Source organism: Orycteropus afer, unplaced genomic scaffold (genome assembly GCF_000298275.1).
Source record: "Orycteropus afer afer isolate SDZICR_OR568_19922 unplaced genomic scaffold, OryAfe1.0 scaffold00123, whole genome shotgun sequence".
Lineage (NCBI taxonomy): Eukaryota > Metazoa > Chordata > Mammalia > Tubulidentata > Orycteropodidae > Orycteropus > Orycteropus afer.
Window position 1 is genome coordinate 833693 of NW_006921710.1, and position 17388 is coordinate 851080.

Below are 17388 nucleotides of genomic sequence, written 5' to 3' on the forward strand. Positions count from 1 at the left end.
TGGTCAATGACATGAGACAAAGTATATGTGAACTGCTGTATGAAAAGTGAATTTACTCTGTAAATCTTCACCCAAATCCTGAAAAAAAAAACAAAAAAACAAAACCCTTGTTCCTGATCGCCCTTCACTTCCCCTCACAGATCCTGCATTTAGCCTCTCCCTGACCCCTGACCTTCATTGCAGGTCCTTAGTATTTATTGGTTCTTCCAGGGCCTGAGGCTTGGAGGCAGCCAACCAGAGGGTCAAGTCCCCACTCTGCTACTTGTTAGGTGTTAACTTGGACAAGTGATGTTAAGCTTCTGAGCCTTGGTTTCCTCATCTCTGAATCAGGGTGACATACTTCTGCCACTTAGGGTCATTATCAGTGGTGACATGAAATGAGTTAATCCACAAAAGCACCCAGCCTGACACTGAAGAAATGCTCAGGAGAGGTGTTGATGTTGCTATTATTACTGTCATATGGGGCCTTGGTCTTTGGAATGATTTCTTTGATACCCTTTCCTATACACTTCTAATCATTCAACTGTGATTTGATCAAACTACCCACATTATTTGCATTGCACTAGGGCATCATTTCCCAAGACCTCTTTAAGGAGAGGAAGTGAAGAAGCCAGAAGAGTATCACTATGGTCTTACTTTCTCCCCACATAGATCTCTGATGGCAATGGACTTTGCATCTCCAAGGGAAACCAGTGAGATTGGGTTTGTTGCCCATAGCCTTTAGATATAAAGATATGCCAGTATCTTGATTCATCTCACCTGCTCTTTTGACAAAGCTCAGTCTGAATGAACCTTGAGTTTATCCAAGTGAACTTCTTCTAATGTTTATCTGCTAGAACCTGCTGCTAGACACATGTTGCAACTTTGGATTCCAATTGCACCACACCACAGTAGCACCAATGACAGAAGCTGACAAGTAGGAATATTGAGGAAGTCATTCCAGAGGTGGCATATGTTAGCCAGTGGGATCCTCTTTAGGTCACCATGAATTTATTCACCTGGGGATAGGCTGGAAGCTAGAAGAAGAAATTGTTGTTGTTGTTGTTTGCCGTCGAGTCGGCCCCGACTCATAGCGACCCCTCCTTGGGTTTCCGAGGCAGTATCACTACAGAAGTAGGATTGCCCAACCTTCCTTCCGAGGAGTGGCTGGTGGGTTTGAACCGCCTGCCTTCTGGTTAGCAGTCAAGTGCCTTAGCCACTATGCTACCAGAGCTCCATAAGAAGAAATTGGGGACCCCCCAAATAGATATCTCCTTGAAGACTAAGGTGCACCTGACACAAGCCATGGTATTTTCAGTCACCTCATATGGATGTGAGAGCTGGACAATGAATAAGGAAGACCAAAGAGGAGTTGATGCTTTTGAGCTGTGGCATTGGCAAAGAATACTGCAAGTACCATGGACTGCTAAAAGAACTAACAAATCTGTCTTGGAAGAAGTGCAGCTGGAATGCTCCTTGGAAGCAAGAATGGCCAGACTTCGTCTTACCCACTTTGGTCATGTTGTAAGAAGGAACCATTCCCTGGAGAAGGATATCATGCTTGGTAAAGCGGAGTATCAATGAAAAAAGGGAAGAACCTCAATGAGATGGATTGACACAGTGGCTGCAATGGTGGGCTCAGGTATAGCAAGGACCGTGGAGCTGGCACAGGACTGGGCAATGTCTTGTTCTGCTGTACCTATGGTCGCTGTGAGTCAGAGATGACTTAATGGCACCTAACAACAACAACAAAATTCCATCAACTCCCCAAAGTCAACATGAGACTGGAGTTATCCCTAGAGATTAGAGATGTATTCCTGACTGCCAAACAAGCTATCTTTCTATTTTCTGGCTGATTTTTAATATAAAATTTGAAATATTTTCATAGTCAATGGGGAGAAGAATCTTCTGGATTAAACTGAAAATTCCTCAGGGGCTGGAAAAATTAAAAGGGCAGCTGGCTGGGGGCCTCTGGGTCGCAGGACCAGTCCTGCTGGAAGTACCAGCATCAGTGCTCCTTCCTCTCAGCCTCCCCGGGCCCTGCCATAGCATCCGATGTCTTCCTCTAGGACTTAGGCCTCTTCTGCGCTAGGAACTCTGTTGCTCTCCTCCCTTCCCTCTGGCCCTGGTCCCCAGAGCTTCAGCTCTGGCTATTTGTGACTTGCCAGTATTTCAGCAACAATGTTACCTCCTGAGCAGGTGCCTAAATATGCTATACCTCCGAGTTGCCGGATTATGTAAAACCAATTAAGCTCCTACTTTTATCCCTTCACTGAGCCTGCTCTTCTGCATACTGATCTGATTTATAATGAGGGGGTATCTGTATTTAGGGAAGAAATGTCAACTGCATCAGGGCCTCTGAATCATTCTTCCTAGGGCCCCGTTTCCACGAGTGACACATTCCATTCTTGCGCTCGGTGCCCTACACAGAAACATTGGATAATTCTTATTCCAGTGTAAGGAAGCGGCAGGATTCTTAAAATACATCGCTGGTGCAGAGGTCTCTGGGAGGGGCAGGTGCTGTGTGTGTGTGTGTGTGTGGGGTCTGGCTTTTCTGGGCCTGTGGGGTTGAAGACACCTTTTCGGAGAATGACCCTCTCTTTATTTTCACTGTGCAAGCCCTTAGGCGAAGTGGAGGCAGTGGGATGGACAGGCTAAGAACCTGCTCTGGGGGTTTAACAGAGAGTTAACTTCCAGCCAGTTATGATTTTAGGAGAGCTTAAAGGCGGGGAAGAAAATCCTTTTCTTAGATTCAGCAGCTTTCCCTAATCAACCGTGTCTCTGGGTGTCACTGCTTGGCTGATTGTGCCAGTATTTTCTTCAACAGCTCTGGGTCTATCGGGGAGCCCAGGGCCCAGGAGACCCAAGGCAGGGTTAGTCTTCCACAAAGAGAAAAGTTTGATCCCAGCTTTCAGAGCACAAGAGCTTGTAAATCAAACTGTTAGCTTAATAGCTTGGGCCATTATTCTAAAGCAGTGGGGCTGAAACCGAAAGCAAAATGAAAATATAGTCAATTTGTTCATACTTTAGTGACTGAATGACTATGTAATGTCAGTGGATTTGGGCCTGTAGAGGAGAGACAAGGGCTGTTGGGGATGGGTGTAGGGGGAGGAAAAGTGAAGTGTGCAGGAAACCACGAGATACTTGAGCAAATACCCCTTATAAAATGGATTCTGGGTCCTTAGTTATAACATGGGCTTGCCTATAAAGATCCAACCTTGGGAAGTCAGCAGATTTCACTGCTGGGGTACAGTGCTGGCCTCGGAGTTTTATGCCTTGGTGGAAACTGAATAAGAGAAACTGGGTTTGACCAGGAGAATGTGAACGTTCAGTGAGACAATGGGAAGAACTGGCTGAAAGGGGGCTTGAACAATGGGAAGAGCACTCAGGAAAGGATGCGGGACCCCGTGGATTTTGTAAAAATTAATTGTGTTCATGGTAACAATTCAAACTATTCAGGAGAGAGCATCAGAGAACGTAAAAAAACTGCCTGCTTCTCATCCCCAGAGATCACCACTGCTACCATTTGGGAGACTCTCCTTCCAGATGTCTGTCTGTGTGCACAGATGTGTAGAGAGATAGATATGTGGGCTTTTATCCAAGTGAGGGTTCACAACACAGGTAGCCAGTTTTTTCCACCCAGAAATATATAACTGAAGCATCAGTAAGTACAGATCAAAGTCATTATTTTAATGGCTGTGTGAATCTACCAACAGGTACTTAAGCCATTCCTTCACTTGGTTGCATCCAGTCTTTCACCACATTATATTGGTGCTGCCATAAGCTTTCAGGAGCACTCGTCTTTGGGGAGTTATCAATGATGCTCCTTTTTAAAAGGAGAAACCATTTGCTTTTCTTGGCTTAATATTAGGTGGCCATAGAATGTGTAGTTCAGACTGGTCCTTTTGAGAGCACAAAGGAGTGCTATTAACAATCACACCTGGGCAACAGGCCAAAACTAGGGCTGTTCTTCTGGGCAAGCTGGAGTGTCTGCTCCCCACTGGGAAGAGCCCTGAGAGGATTTTGCAAAAAGTATGTGAAAAGGGTGGCTGTATGGACTGAATTGTGTCCTCCAGAAAGATATCTTGAAGTCCTAATCCCTGGTTCCTGTGAACATAATCTTGTTTGGAAATAGGGTCTTAACATGAGGTCAAACAGGAGTGGGATGGGTCCTAATCCAATCTGAGTGGTGTCCATATAAAAGAGAAGAGCCACAGACAGACAGACAGAGGAAGGATGGCTATGAGAAGATGCATCTGCAGACTAAAGAATGCCTGGGAGAGATGGGAGAGACAAGAAAGGATCCTCCTCTAGAGTCTTTGGAGAGAGGATGGCCCTGCCAACACTCTGAATTCAGACTCCTACCCTATTGTAGGTTTAAACATACCAACAACTGTGGGGATGGCACGGGACCGGGCAGTGTTTCGTTCAGTTGTACACAGGGTCACTATGAGTGGGAAAGGACTCTCCACTTGACAGCAACACCCTCCAGAACTCTAAGGCTATGCATTTTTGTTCTTATAAGCTACCTACTTTGTGGTACTTCATTGAAGCAGCCCTAGGAAACTAACACAGTAGGCCAGCCCTCGCTGTGGTCACGTTTAACGTGGCTGAGTCATTCCCATACTCCAAACTTAGGCTGTCAGTTAATGTTGGTGTCTCTTGACCACTTTAAGCCATGATTGCTGGCTACCTGGGAGTGGAGCTTCTCCAAACGTCACCTGTCTAGCCATCTACTTGTGCAGCCACTTGTCCACCCATCCACCCCAGCACATCCATCACCAGCAGCACATCAGCCACAGTAATGAACTTAGGGGGCTTGCACACCACTACATCAGTGCCAAGAACAGGCCTGGCACAAAGGTTTGTGAATGAGTGATCACCGTGACCACAGTCCTGGCAGCTGCGTGACATGGGCCAGATACTCCGCTAAACCTTGTACACACATCTCATCAAATCCTCCCAGTAATGCTACCAGGGAATCAGCAGTAGCCTGTTTTACAGAAAACTGGGTCTCACATAAATCCACTGGGCTTAGGGATAGTGAGTTGACAAGCAGGGAGTGGCAGGGTCCTGTTTTGACCCAGGTCTAGTTGACTCTGGAGTCATGCTCAGGGTGTCCCAGCACCACCTTGCTTCTCCTCTCCCTCCCTGCTGACACCCCCTTCCATTAGCTCCATCACAACCTGGTAAAGGTATTAGAGAGGACAGAGAGAGGCCCCCTGCACAGAGAGTGTCACCCAAAGCCCAGGGTCTCCTCCACTCACTGGCTGGGAAACAATGAGTTCACGTCCTGTTCCCATGTGAGACTCTGTGGAAGGGCTTGACAGTTCACTCTGGGTTTGGGGTGTGCTGCCTCCAAGAATCCTCATGCCCCCACTGACATAGTTCCAAGACCAGTAACTCAAGATCACAGAATTCTGGCTAAAAGAGGCCTTGAAGAAACTGGTCCCAGACCTCTTATTTTCAGATGAGGAAACTGAGGCCCAGGGAGGTTCAGTGACTCGTCAGGCCTCTCAGTTGGCCAGGGGCAGAATGTTAATGTTCCAGCATGAAATGAAGGCCACTTGTCAGCAGTCAGCTGACCCTCCCTCCTTCCCTCTTAGGTACTGGCCATTCCACAGCAGGTGGTGGTCTTACAGACCAGAAAAGGAACTTCCTCTCTCCCAGCCATTCCACAGCCCACTCTGCCTGGGAGGGTGCTTTGAGGAGTCCCACAGAAGAAACTGTGCTGAGAGATGGTTCCCTCGGCTCTTCTGGTCCCTGCACATCTCACGACCCAACTAAGTGCCCACAGGCTGGCGGCGCTCTCAGCAGCCCTTTGTAGAGCACCCCTCATTCTGGCGGAGATGGTGCCGAAAGCCAGCTTACTTGCACTCATTGACCCAGCCGAGGAGTGGCCTCGCGCCCCAGCCTGCTGCTTTTCCGTGTGAAAGGTGTTTAATTATTTCTGACAGAGTTCAGCATCGACATCTGTTCGTGAGTGGGGAGAGTCCATTTAGGCTATCCATCACTGTGACAGGTTCAACTTTTTTGGAAGTGCTTTCTCCCTTCATAATGGGGACTGGGTTGGGGAGGGGTATGGGCGGCAGATCAGTAGGGACACGAGGCACAGACAAAGACCCTCCTGGGACTTTGCTCATGATGCCAGTAGCCCTGACCCTGGCTGCACCAGGCCTTCTGAACACCCCCAGGCCCGGTCTGAGGCTATGACGGGTGGTGGATGCTGGAGGCTTTAGGTCTGGGAGGGGCTTTTTAATTTTTCCTCCATTCTGGGCTGTCTTGGTCATTCATTCATTCATTCTACAGACATTTGATGACCATCTACTATGTGTCATGCACTGTGCTAGGCTTTGGGGAACACTACAGGGAAGACAGAAATTGAACAGCTAATTGTACAACAAACTAATTAATTGCAGTGTTGAAAAATGCCACGAAGGGGAAGATAGCCCTTCAGTGGTGAAGAGAGGGATCTGTTGTGGGGAACTGAGAGGTCAGAGAAGGAGTTCTTGCAAGACATCACAGACCAGCATGAGGGGTAGGCAGCCCAGATGGAATCTAGGATCCCCTTCTTACTGAGCAAGTTCCTTCACCTCTTTGGGCCTCAGTTTCCACATCAGTTGAATGGGGTACATCATACCTATGTGACAATGCATGTCCAGCACGTGGCACATAGTAAGTGTTCCATAAATACATTGATGTTATTTCCTGACAGTGAGGACTGAGCATCATGTCTGTAACAGCAGCACTGTGGGGACCTAAGGGTCTTCGCTGGGCTGTACAGTTCAGCACCCATGGATGAACCCTGCTCTAAGAGTCTCACTCAAGTCCCTGTTTCCCTTGGTCAGTAGTACAGGGGTGACACAATACCTCTACCATACAGAATCCCAAGAAGTGGGATGTGAACATTCTCAGAAAAAATGAGAGACACCCTGTACATACTGGGGCTGGCATTTTTACCCTCTTTCTCATATTCTAGGAGCTCTGGTAGCATAGTGCCTAAGGCATTTTACTGCTGACCAGAAGGCTGATGGTTCAAACCCAACAGGCACTCCTCGGAAGGAAGATTGGGCAATCTACTTCCATAATGATACTACTTTGGAAACCCAAGGAGGAGTCTCTATGAGTCAGGTTTGACTTGAGGGCAGTGAGTTGAGTTCTCATGTTCTATGATATATAGTAAGTAGTGCCTGCAAGCTTGGGCCCTGCAGTCACACAAAGCCGGGTTCCAGGCTCAGCCACCACGCCCAGGGCCAGGCAGGCCCACGCCACTCTGACTCTCCTCTGTCCAATGGGAATGATGTTTGTTCTGCCTGGCCCTGAATAAAAAGTTACCATTATTGTTTCATTATTGTTTCTAACAACAATCTAAGGACTAGGAGAGAGCCATGGGCAGCTAGTCAAACTCTCTCTTTTGAAAGTAGAAGATCATTCATTTATTTATGTATTTGAGCTCATACTAGAGAGGGACCAGGCACTGGAAGACTACAAAAGTGTGTGAGACAAGGAGCTCCCAACATAGCAGCACCAGTGTCACCTGGGGGTGGAGGGGCCAGGGTGGGGAGAAGCCCCTTTCCTTGCTCTGTTAAAGGAAGTACTGCCTGTATCTTCCTCTGATCATTATTGCCTTGATAGCTATGAGTAGGTTCTAAATGGGAGATAAAGGGGCTGTGTGGGGCCAGGAGTTGATGCCACAGAGCAGAGCACCTGGAAGGATCTCATGTCCAGAGAGCCATGGGTCCTGGTCCCTACTCAGACACCATCGCCTATGCCCCATGGATGGCAGGGAGCAGGAGAGAGAAAGGAGCCAAGGAGGAAAGGCAGAAGAACAAGGGGCCAGGAAAGAGGCCGTGGAAGGAAACTGCTGAGAGTGAGAAAGAGAAGCGAGGATGGGGAGGTTGCTGAGAAAAGCAGGAAACTGAGAGAGACAGAGAAACTGGAGAGAGGTGGCAACTTAGAGAGAGCTGCAAAGCAGGGACTCGGATGCATCTCGGTGCCTTCCCCGCCTCCTGAACGGCGTTCGTGTTCGGTATGTTCTTCCCTTGGCACGCACTGCGTGCTCAGAGGTGGCTGCGCAAGCTGACAGGCGGCGAGGCGAATGGTCACTGACATATGCTGATGGAGGCCACTTGGGCAGACATGAGAGGCCACATCAAGGAGGGTGAAGTAGGTTTCTCCAGCAAAGCTCAGCAGCTTGTTCAAGTGCATTACCCTCAGGAAGGCACAGGCCCCTTCATTGTCTAAATTGCAGTTTAACACAACACAGCACTGGGACTGGGCTGGCGAGGAGCGTTGTTTGTGCAGCTGCCTTTCTGGGGGCCAGGCATGTCCCCTGTGGCCGGATAGAAAGGCTCGCAGGCCTGAGCTGGGCACATGCAGCCCCCTCCCATCCTGAAGCCACTGTCCCCAAATCTCCCGTTTCTCTTCCTCTGTGCAATGTCCCCTCCCCTTCCCCCACTATTACAGTTCTCTCCCAGCTAAAAGCTGCTGGAGATGCGCCCCTACATGGTTGAGTGAACATGGGCTCAGTTCTGGGGCCAGAGCCTGCAAATTCCCCAGGTCCTTACCTGCACCTGTCTGGGTGCGTGTCATGTACCTCTGTGAGCCCCCAGTAGACTATGCTCCCACCTCCTCAGGGATACTGCCCTGTGGAAAGTTTGGCACTGGTGCAGCCCCAAGTCCCCAGCCCCAGACTTGATGCTCCAGGTGACCGCATCACCATAAGGAGGTTTGGCCCAGACAGTGTCTGCTTGGGGTGGACATATACACAGGCTCTGTAGTCAGTCAGATGTCCTGGGTTCAATCCCAGGGTCTATCACTTACCAGCCATCTTATAGGCTGCCTTCCCGTCTGTATATGGGGATGGTAACAGCAGCTCCTCTTCAGTGAGTATAAAGATTCAATGAGATAATGTTAAATAGAGCACTTGGCTCAGTGCCTGGCACTTAGGAAATACTCCACAAATGTTAGTTATTGCTATTGCTGTGATTATTGTTGTTGTTATGCCAATGGATGGTTAAAGCAAAAACAAACAAACCTCTTGCTGTCAAGTCAATTCCAAGTCTCTGGGTGATGCAATAGTTAAGTGTTCAACTACTAACCAAAAGGTTGGAGGTTCGAACCCACCCAGAGGCACCTCGAAAGAAAGGCCTGGCAATCTGCTTCCAAAAGGTCACTGCCTTGAAAGCTCTCAGGAGGACAGTCCTACTCTGATATTCATGGGGTTTCAGTGAACAAGTGGTTCACAGCCCACAGAACTCTCCCACAGCACAGCAGGAAGAGACCAGCCAAGGCACTGACTTTCTGCCCTGGGTGCAGGAAGGGGCAAATGGAGGTGGGTTCTGACCTTCTGGAAGTGAGGCATATGCCACAGTGCATCCAGCTTCACTGGCGGCTTGTATTTCCTCAGCTGACTGCTCCGGGTCTCATACAGCTTCCCGAAGATCACCTGCAGGCCACAGAAAGGCAGAAGTAGAGAGGGTTACCTGCTTGCCCTTATCCATGCTAGCAGGGAGGGATACAGGGCAGAGACTTGGGATTTTGGATGTGGCAGACCAGTAGCTTGCTCTATCTCCTTACCCTGGTCTCAATCATGCTCTGCTTTCTGGTTCTGCCCTAGAACACATGGAGTTCTGGATTACAGCTGTCTTTGTTGTAATTTCCCCTGGAGTTAGCAAATTTCCTGGTGAGTCACAGGGACTTCATAGTGTCCAGATGACAAAATGCATGAGTTAGTGGATTGTCATTATTCCTCAGGTGCAGGAGGACTCCTTGGGGAAGGGCTTAGGGGCCCAGTTCAAAGCCCACCACAGGGTCGGCTTTCAGAGGCATGTAGGACATCCTGGTCCTTTTTATTAACTGTATGTCCTGTGCCCACCAACAGATGCCAACATGGCCATAATTAGAGTCCTGTAGCCCATGTGGTGCAAGGTTTCCAACCTCAGAGTCAGTTGGGGTGGAGTCCTGGATGCTGTGCAACATCCCCACCCCCATGAGGCCTCCATCATAGGGAAGCCTCCTTAGCTCAAGACTTTGATCTTTGTGGAAATTCAAGAATCCGTGGGTGGGTTAGGTAAGCTGTTCACCCTTGTTTATACCTAGAGCCTTGGTGTAAAGAATTGGAGCCCCACACCTGCTGCAGATAAGGATACTGTGTTGGCATACAGTACTGCATTGTCAGTGAAGGCAAACATGGGTATGCAGTTGGATAGATGGGTGGACAGGCTGAACTATTAGGCATGTCTATGAAGTGGGGAATGTACCCAAGACCATGTATAGGCTTGGCAGACAATTGTCCTATAAGTGTATTTGTATGTTCTGTAAGAATTCCCAGGTATATAGTAGAGCTGACAAGGGACAAGGTTGTAGTCACTTCTTGGTCACAGCCAGCTACCCAGAGGGACCGAGTAGTTGAATCAGTGGGCTCGGGACCATAGTCATGGGGGACATCAAGCTCAATTGGCATAACATATTACACAAAACATTGTTCCACCTCCTACTTTGGTGAGTAGCAACCAGGATCTTAAAAGCTTGCAAGCAGCCATCTAGATGCAACGATGGGTCTCTCCTCTTCCAGAGCAAAGAAGAGTGAAGAAAACCAAAGATTCATGGAAACAATTAGTCCTTGTGACTGGTACACTATGTGATCTGCAACCTATATGACTATTGAGACCAGAAGAACTAGATGGTGCCCAGCTACCACTGTCAACCACTCAGAGGGGGGTCTATGTAGGAGATCCTGGATAGAGAGGGAGAACAATGTGAAACAACACTCAAAATCATTTTTTTTTTTTTTTTAAAAAGGGGGGACCAGGTTTGCTGGTCTGATCGAACCTGGTGGGACCACTGAGACTATGGCCCCTAGCTGCCCTTCAGGTCTGAATTGAACCCACACCTTGGCTTCCAGCCAAACAAAAGACAGGCATATGAGTTGAACATTTACTCCTTGGAGAGAAAAATCATGGGAGAAAGAAGGGCTGCTTATGCACAGGGAGACAGCTCAGGGGGCAGGAGTACATGGCAGGATGGACACAGGGAAGAGGTGACTGTCAGGAGGAAGTGGGAGGGGAGCTGTTGCATCGTGGTAAATTGTAGTCAATGTCATGAGTCAATGTGTATGTGAACAGTTGTATGGAAAGTGAATTTGCTCTGTAAACTTTCTCCTAAATCACAATTTTTTTTTTTTTTTTTTAAAGGGCACTGTGTTGGCACCGGGGCTCAAGTGACACAGAGAGGATGTATCACTGTGGAAGGAGACATGGAAAGGGACCCAGGACAGGAAGGAGAGGACTATCTTTACAGATTTCTTCATCCTGCAGGGCTGGTTGATTGCTCCAATAATAACCCAGTGCCACAGCTATTAGTTCCTGAGTTTATGCCCTCAGGCTCTGAGCATCTTACTTACATTTATTCATTTATTCATTCACTCAACAAATATTTATTGAGCATTCATCGTGTACTAGACACTTTTATACAAATACATTGCTGAGTGGAACAAAGTCCTTGCCCTTATAGAGCTAATATTCTAGTGGGAAAGACAGTAAGCAAAGTAATTACAGTCTTGCATGGCTTAATGTTCATGATATGTTCTGTGAAGTAGGATGTTACGTGATTTGAACGTACCATATTGTAGACTACATCTTATTGTAGTCTGGTCCTGCCTTTTCCTTAAGCATCTGGAACAAACTTCATCCCTTAGCAGTGACTGTCATGAGGGGGATTCATTTTTGTGTTTGTTCCTCAATCCTCGTCATTAGCCATTTCACCACAGCTGATATAGGTCCCTCTCGCATATTTGTCAGCCTTGTAGCTCTCGGTGAAGCTGATCCTTTAACAGCTTGGAGAAGTTTTTCTATGCTTTTGAGGGTTGTTGTGGTTGTTGAGTGTGACATGCCTAAGTCCCAAGCAACAACATTCACTGATTTTCCACCTTCATTTGTTTAATAGCCTTTGTTTCACTTCCAAATTTGATACTCCTTTGCCTCTTGCTACTACTATTACTAGCACTGATTTTTGCTGCATTTGGGAGCCATAATGCACAGTAATATTTTTGAAAGAAAATTAAACAGAGAGATAATGCTACAACACTCAAGAGATGAACAATACACAAGATTGGATGCTGCTGCCTACACTGTTATACAGTAAACTTTTTAGATAGGAAGTATAGTACAGTACATACATAAGCCAGTAACACAGGCATTTATTATGACTACCAAGACATAGGTATTATAGGTTATGCACATACTGTACCATTATACACCTGGCAGCGCAATCACTTTGTCTGTAAGAGACATGAGATACATGTGTTACATGCGGGAAGCTGTTGAGTTTGCTACATCCTGTTCTCCAGTCAGGATTTCTTAACTGCTATAACTTCAAGGAGCTCTGGTGGTGTAGTGGTTAAGGCATTTGTCTGCTAACCAAAAGGTTGATGGTTCCCACTCCATGGAAGAAAGATGAGACAGTCTGCTTCCATAAGCAGCTCTTCACACAGCCTCGGAAACCCAATGGGGGTTGCTATGAATCAGAATTGATTCAATGGCAGTGAGTTTGGTTTTGGTTTTATAATAACCTTATGGGACCACAGATATGTATGTTGTTGGACACTGCCCAAACAGATATAACTCAGCACATGACTATAGTTTTTAAATGGCTGATACATTTAAGTAAATGACAAGTACTTAAAACAAAACAAACAATTGAAGCCAGGTAAGAGGCCAGAGGGTGACAGGGTGGAGATGTTTTTCAGGAGGATCAGGGAGAGCCTCCCTGATAGCAGGTGACATTTGAGGAGAGATATAAGGTGGTGGAGGAGGAAGCCATTATGATATCTGGGAAGAGAGTGTTCCTGGAAAGAGCAACAGCAAGTTCAAGGGTCCTGGGGTAGATGTGCTCTGAGTATGTTTAAGAAAAAGGTGGCTAGTATAGCTTGTATAAAAGAGGGAATCAGAGGGGCTGCCGGTGCTAGATCAGGTGGAGCACAGTAAGGACAGTGCTGGATTAATTCTGGAAGCCTTTGGAAGGCAGAGTAGGGACATGGTCTGATTTAATTTCTGAAAGGCTCGCTTAACTGCTGGTGGGGTCAGGGGTTACCAAGGTGGACCAGGGCAAGCAGGCAGAAGGCAATTGCAACGACCAGTCCAAGTGGGAGGTGGCTGGTGCTTGGGTTAGAGTGAAGACGTGAAGGCACTGAGAAATGGTCAGATCCTGGACTTGCTGAGGTATTGGAAATGGGGCACAAGACAAAGAGAGGTGTTGAGTTTGAGTCCAAGGTGTCTGGCCCAAGCAACTGGGAAAAATGAATTTGCCATTCATAGTACTGAGATGGGAAAGATGAGGGGTGGGTTGGTTTAGGGGGTGGAAGCTGGGAGGTTGGCTGCAGATGAGTTACCATTTGAGATGCTCGTTAGATGTCAGCTGGGGAAATCGAGCAGGCAGTTAGGGGAAAGCTGGAGATACCAATCTGGGAGCCCCCAACATCCGACTGTGCCCAGAACCACAGGCATCTCTTGCAGGGGATAGCAACCGGGAGTGAGTGTGGGGAAGAGAGAGGGCTCTGAGGACTGATTTTGGGTTACCAGTGCTTCCGGGTGTTTAATCTCAGTTGACTCACACCACAGCCCATGAGGTAGTTTATTATTATTCCCTGAGACTCAAGGAACTGAGGAACTCACCTGAGATTTCAGACAGAGCTGGAAGTGGCAGCGTTGAGATGTGAACTCTGACAGTCTGCACTTTGCAGAGTCTCCTGCAGTCCCCTACCCACTGTGGGTCCTATGGGCAAAATGGGGGTACAGGAGTGGCCATGGAAGCCCCAGGAATTCCACTGAGAAGTCTTGAGTTCTGGATACCTCTTCCTAATATTAGTAACTTACATTCACTGAGCTTTCATGCTGTACAAGGCACTAGATGTATGCTCTAAAATGTACCGGTTGCCAACGAGTGGGTTCTGACCCAGGGCAACCCCGTGTATGTCAGAGATGTGAGAGTGCAACTGTGCTTCATGGGGTCTCCAGTGCATGCATTGTGAGAAGCAAATCACCAGGCCTTTCCTCTGAGGAGATTCTGGGTGGATTTGAACCTGCAACCTTTTGGTTAGTAGTCAAACATTTAACTGCAGGGACTCTATAATGTACCCCTTACAAACTATCCCCATTCTAAGCATGGAAAAAACAAGGCTTGGTGGGGTTAGGTCACTTTCTCAAGGTCCCACAGCTCTAATAGTGGGATGAGGGTTTGACCCAGGCCATCTGCCTGCATGGTGAACCTACTCTCACCCTATCTTCCTCATTACTGTCTCTCATAGACCTTGGTTGTGCCTCAGGGACGTGGGGCATGAGTTGAGTTGAGCCTGTGTGGAACTGGAGCTGAGCTCAATAGACATTTGCAATCAATGTGCAGTGCTATTTGCTGCTTGGTTTTTTTTTTTTTTGGTTTATGTGTAGACAGATTTCCCATGAACGGTTGTTACTTGAGCTTTGGGACTCCTTACCCAGACAGGTCCCTCCTATGGCTGGAGGCAGCCTGGTCATATGCCTATATGGCCAATGATTTTGTAAAAATTATAATAGTAATATGGTTTTGTATACTTTTTCTTACTTTGGGCCTCCAAATTGTATACGTTCCAGGGCCCACGAAACAGGGAGCTGCCCCAGGTTTCACTTCCTTCAAGGTAGTTTTTTCTGAGGGTCAGGATGGAGCCAGATAAACTTCCAGTGTCCTCCACAATAAAACACCTCCTGTGGGACCAGGCACACAGAAGGTGTAGTCCTCAAATAATAAAAGCTGAACCTTCAATGAAACCCTGATATTGATTAATGTTATGTTATTCATCAACTAAATTAATTTTACTGAATGTGCCTGTGGATAACTCATAAGCCCTCTGGATCAGTTTATCCTCTCCACTTTCTAGAACAGAGTTTTGAAACTTTATCTTCAAACTGAGTAGATGTGTTTGTTTGTTTGTTTGTTTTAAGCAGAGAAGCTGCCTAGTGAGGGGTTAAAAGCACAGTTCTACTCTGACACGTGCGGTTGCCGTGAGTTGGAATCAAATTGATGGCAACAAGTATGTTACAGAGAACATATAACTGAGCTTTGGAATCAAACAGATGTGGGCAAGACACATAACCTTTCTAAGTCCCCTTTCTAAGTCTGGAAAATGGGTGTTAATGCCTAACACATGGGATTGTTGAAGGATTCCCTGAATTAAGCTTTGAGCACAGTGCCTGGTGCAAGACACTAAATGGTAGCGTTGGGTAGAATGACATTTGGGCTGTCGCCACCCAAAATCCAAGGCATCTCAAGGAAAAGACAGGTTATCCTTTGGTTGGTCACATGCCTGGTGCTAGAACCAGTTCCTAATTGGGTGTTTGGGGTGGAGTCATTCACATTGGTTGCCTAAGGGATGCTTGGCTGAGAAAGGAAGGACACTCTCTACAAAATAATTTCCTAGAGTCAGAAAATCGGTCCCCGGGGGCTTGGGTTTCTGTGGCTTTGCCAACAGTCTCTGTTGTCATGAAATAGCTGCTAATTAAAAAACACAGCTGTCATACTGAGCTATAAAACAGTTTCTAATGGCAATGCTCTCTCTGAAACTGGTCATTATCATCATAAACTGACTTGCTCAAGCCATTAACGAATAAACTAGTCATGGGCTGCTTTCAAAATGTTATTACAACGCTGTGCCCTTTTATGAGCCAGCCTCTCAGACTCCACTCACTGCTGAGTTGGGCGTGGGTTAGGGATGCTGAGAACAGCCAGGAGAGGCCTCTGCGCCCAGCCATGGGCCTGGGGACCCTCAGCCCCTTCTTCTGGCAGCATGTCCTCTGGCCCATCAGATAGATTTTCTATAACTGAGGGGACCAGGATTCCTGGTAGGCCCCTTCCAATACCCATTTGGCCCTACAACATCACAGGTGTTGTCAAATTCTGCATTTGTTGAGGTTCCCAGTCAGCAGGATGCAGGACCTGGCTTTCAAAAGAGTCTGGGGTCTGGGGTTGGACACGCTTGGGCTCAAGCATGGCTCTGAAGCCTGTGGTAAATCACTCAATCTCTCTGAGCTTCCGTTTCCCCAAATAAAAATGAAACAAACTGAGATGGTGTCATTGACCTCAGAGTTTTTGGAAGGACTGAATGCAGGAATGCAGGGGGTGTGCTCAGCCCAGTACTTGGCAAAAAGTGTGGCTTAGGGGCGTGGTGCTTGTGGTGGTTGTTACAACCAGTGACACTAAAGCCATGCCCTTGATGAAATCCTCAAAGCACTTTGTGAACACAAAGCAATTCTTATTTTTGTAAAGATCAGTTTGGAGCAACTAGAAAGGAGGCCAATCTGAGCTCTCAGAATTTTGGAATATTTTAAAGGAAGTACTGTTTTAGTATTTTCAGAAGTGCACAGTAATGAGAATTAGCAGCTAGCTATGTTTTTCCAGGTTAAGAAAAAAAAAATTCACCAAACTGACTTCCTGCCATTGCTAATGATCCACATTATCAGTCATTGGCAGTGTCTGTTCAATGGAGACAGCACAGGTTTGGAAGCAGGTCAGACGGCTCAAATTTCCCCATGCACGGTCCCACTTCTATGAGCCTCGATTTCCACTCCTGGAAAATAGGGATAATAACACCCACCTCACAGGCTTTTGGGAGGCATGAATGAGATGATATATATATAACGTACAGAGTCCCTGGGTGGGGCAAACAGTTGTACTCCGGCTACTAACCAAAAGGTTGGTGGTTCAAATCACCCAGAGGTCCCTCAGAAGAAAGGCCTGGTGATTTACTTCCAAATAATCAACCACTGAAAATCAGAACCCTATGGAGCACAGCCAAAGGTGGAAACAACCTAAATACCCATCAAAACATGAACAGATAAACAAAATGTGATACATACATGCAATGGAATACTACTCAGCCAGTAAGTTAAATGAAGTCTTGAAATATGCTACAATATGGATGGAGCTGGAAGACATTAAGCTGTGTGAAATAAGTCAATTGCAAAAGAACAAATATTGTATGACTTTGTGTCAAAGGACAAGAAAAGACAAATAGAGAACAAAGTTTAGTAGTGGTTACTAGGGTGGGAGGGACAGGGAAAGGTGGGTTAATGCTGATGGAAATATTATGTTGATTAAGGGTAGGGTTGCACAGCTGATTATTGTAATTTCTGTCAATAAGTTGTACACCTGTAAAAAAGCTGAACTGGCAAAATTATGTGATAGATATATTTGTGTTGTTGTTGTTATGTGCTGTCGAGTCAGACCCGACTCATAGCGATCCCTCTTTGGGTTTCCGAGGCAGTATCACTACAGCAGTGTATTGCCCCATCTTCCTTCTGAGGAGTGGCTGGTGGGTTTGAACCGCCAGCCTTCTGGTTAGCAGTCAAATGCCTTAGGCACTATGCTACCAGAGCTCCT

General features: G+C 47.0%; 1 protein-coding gene across 1 annotated transcript in view; it reads right to left on the bottom strand.

Annotated features, from left to right (window-relative positions):
- The window catches only part of CFAP77 (cilia and flagella associated protein 77), a 186568-nt gene that overhangs the window by 27103 nt on the left and 142077 nt on the right, over positions 1-17388 (bottom strand). The window contains exon 5 of the mRNA XM_007944202.2: positions 9326-9427. Coding sequence (XP_007942393.1) covers positions 9326-9427 — 102 coding nt within the window. The remainder of the gene's footprint in view (positions 1-9325; positions 9428-17388) is intronic.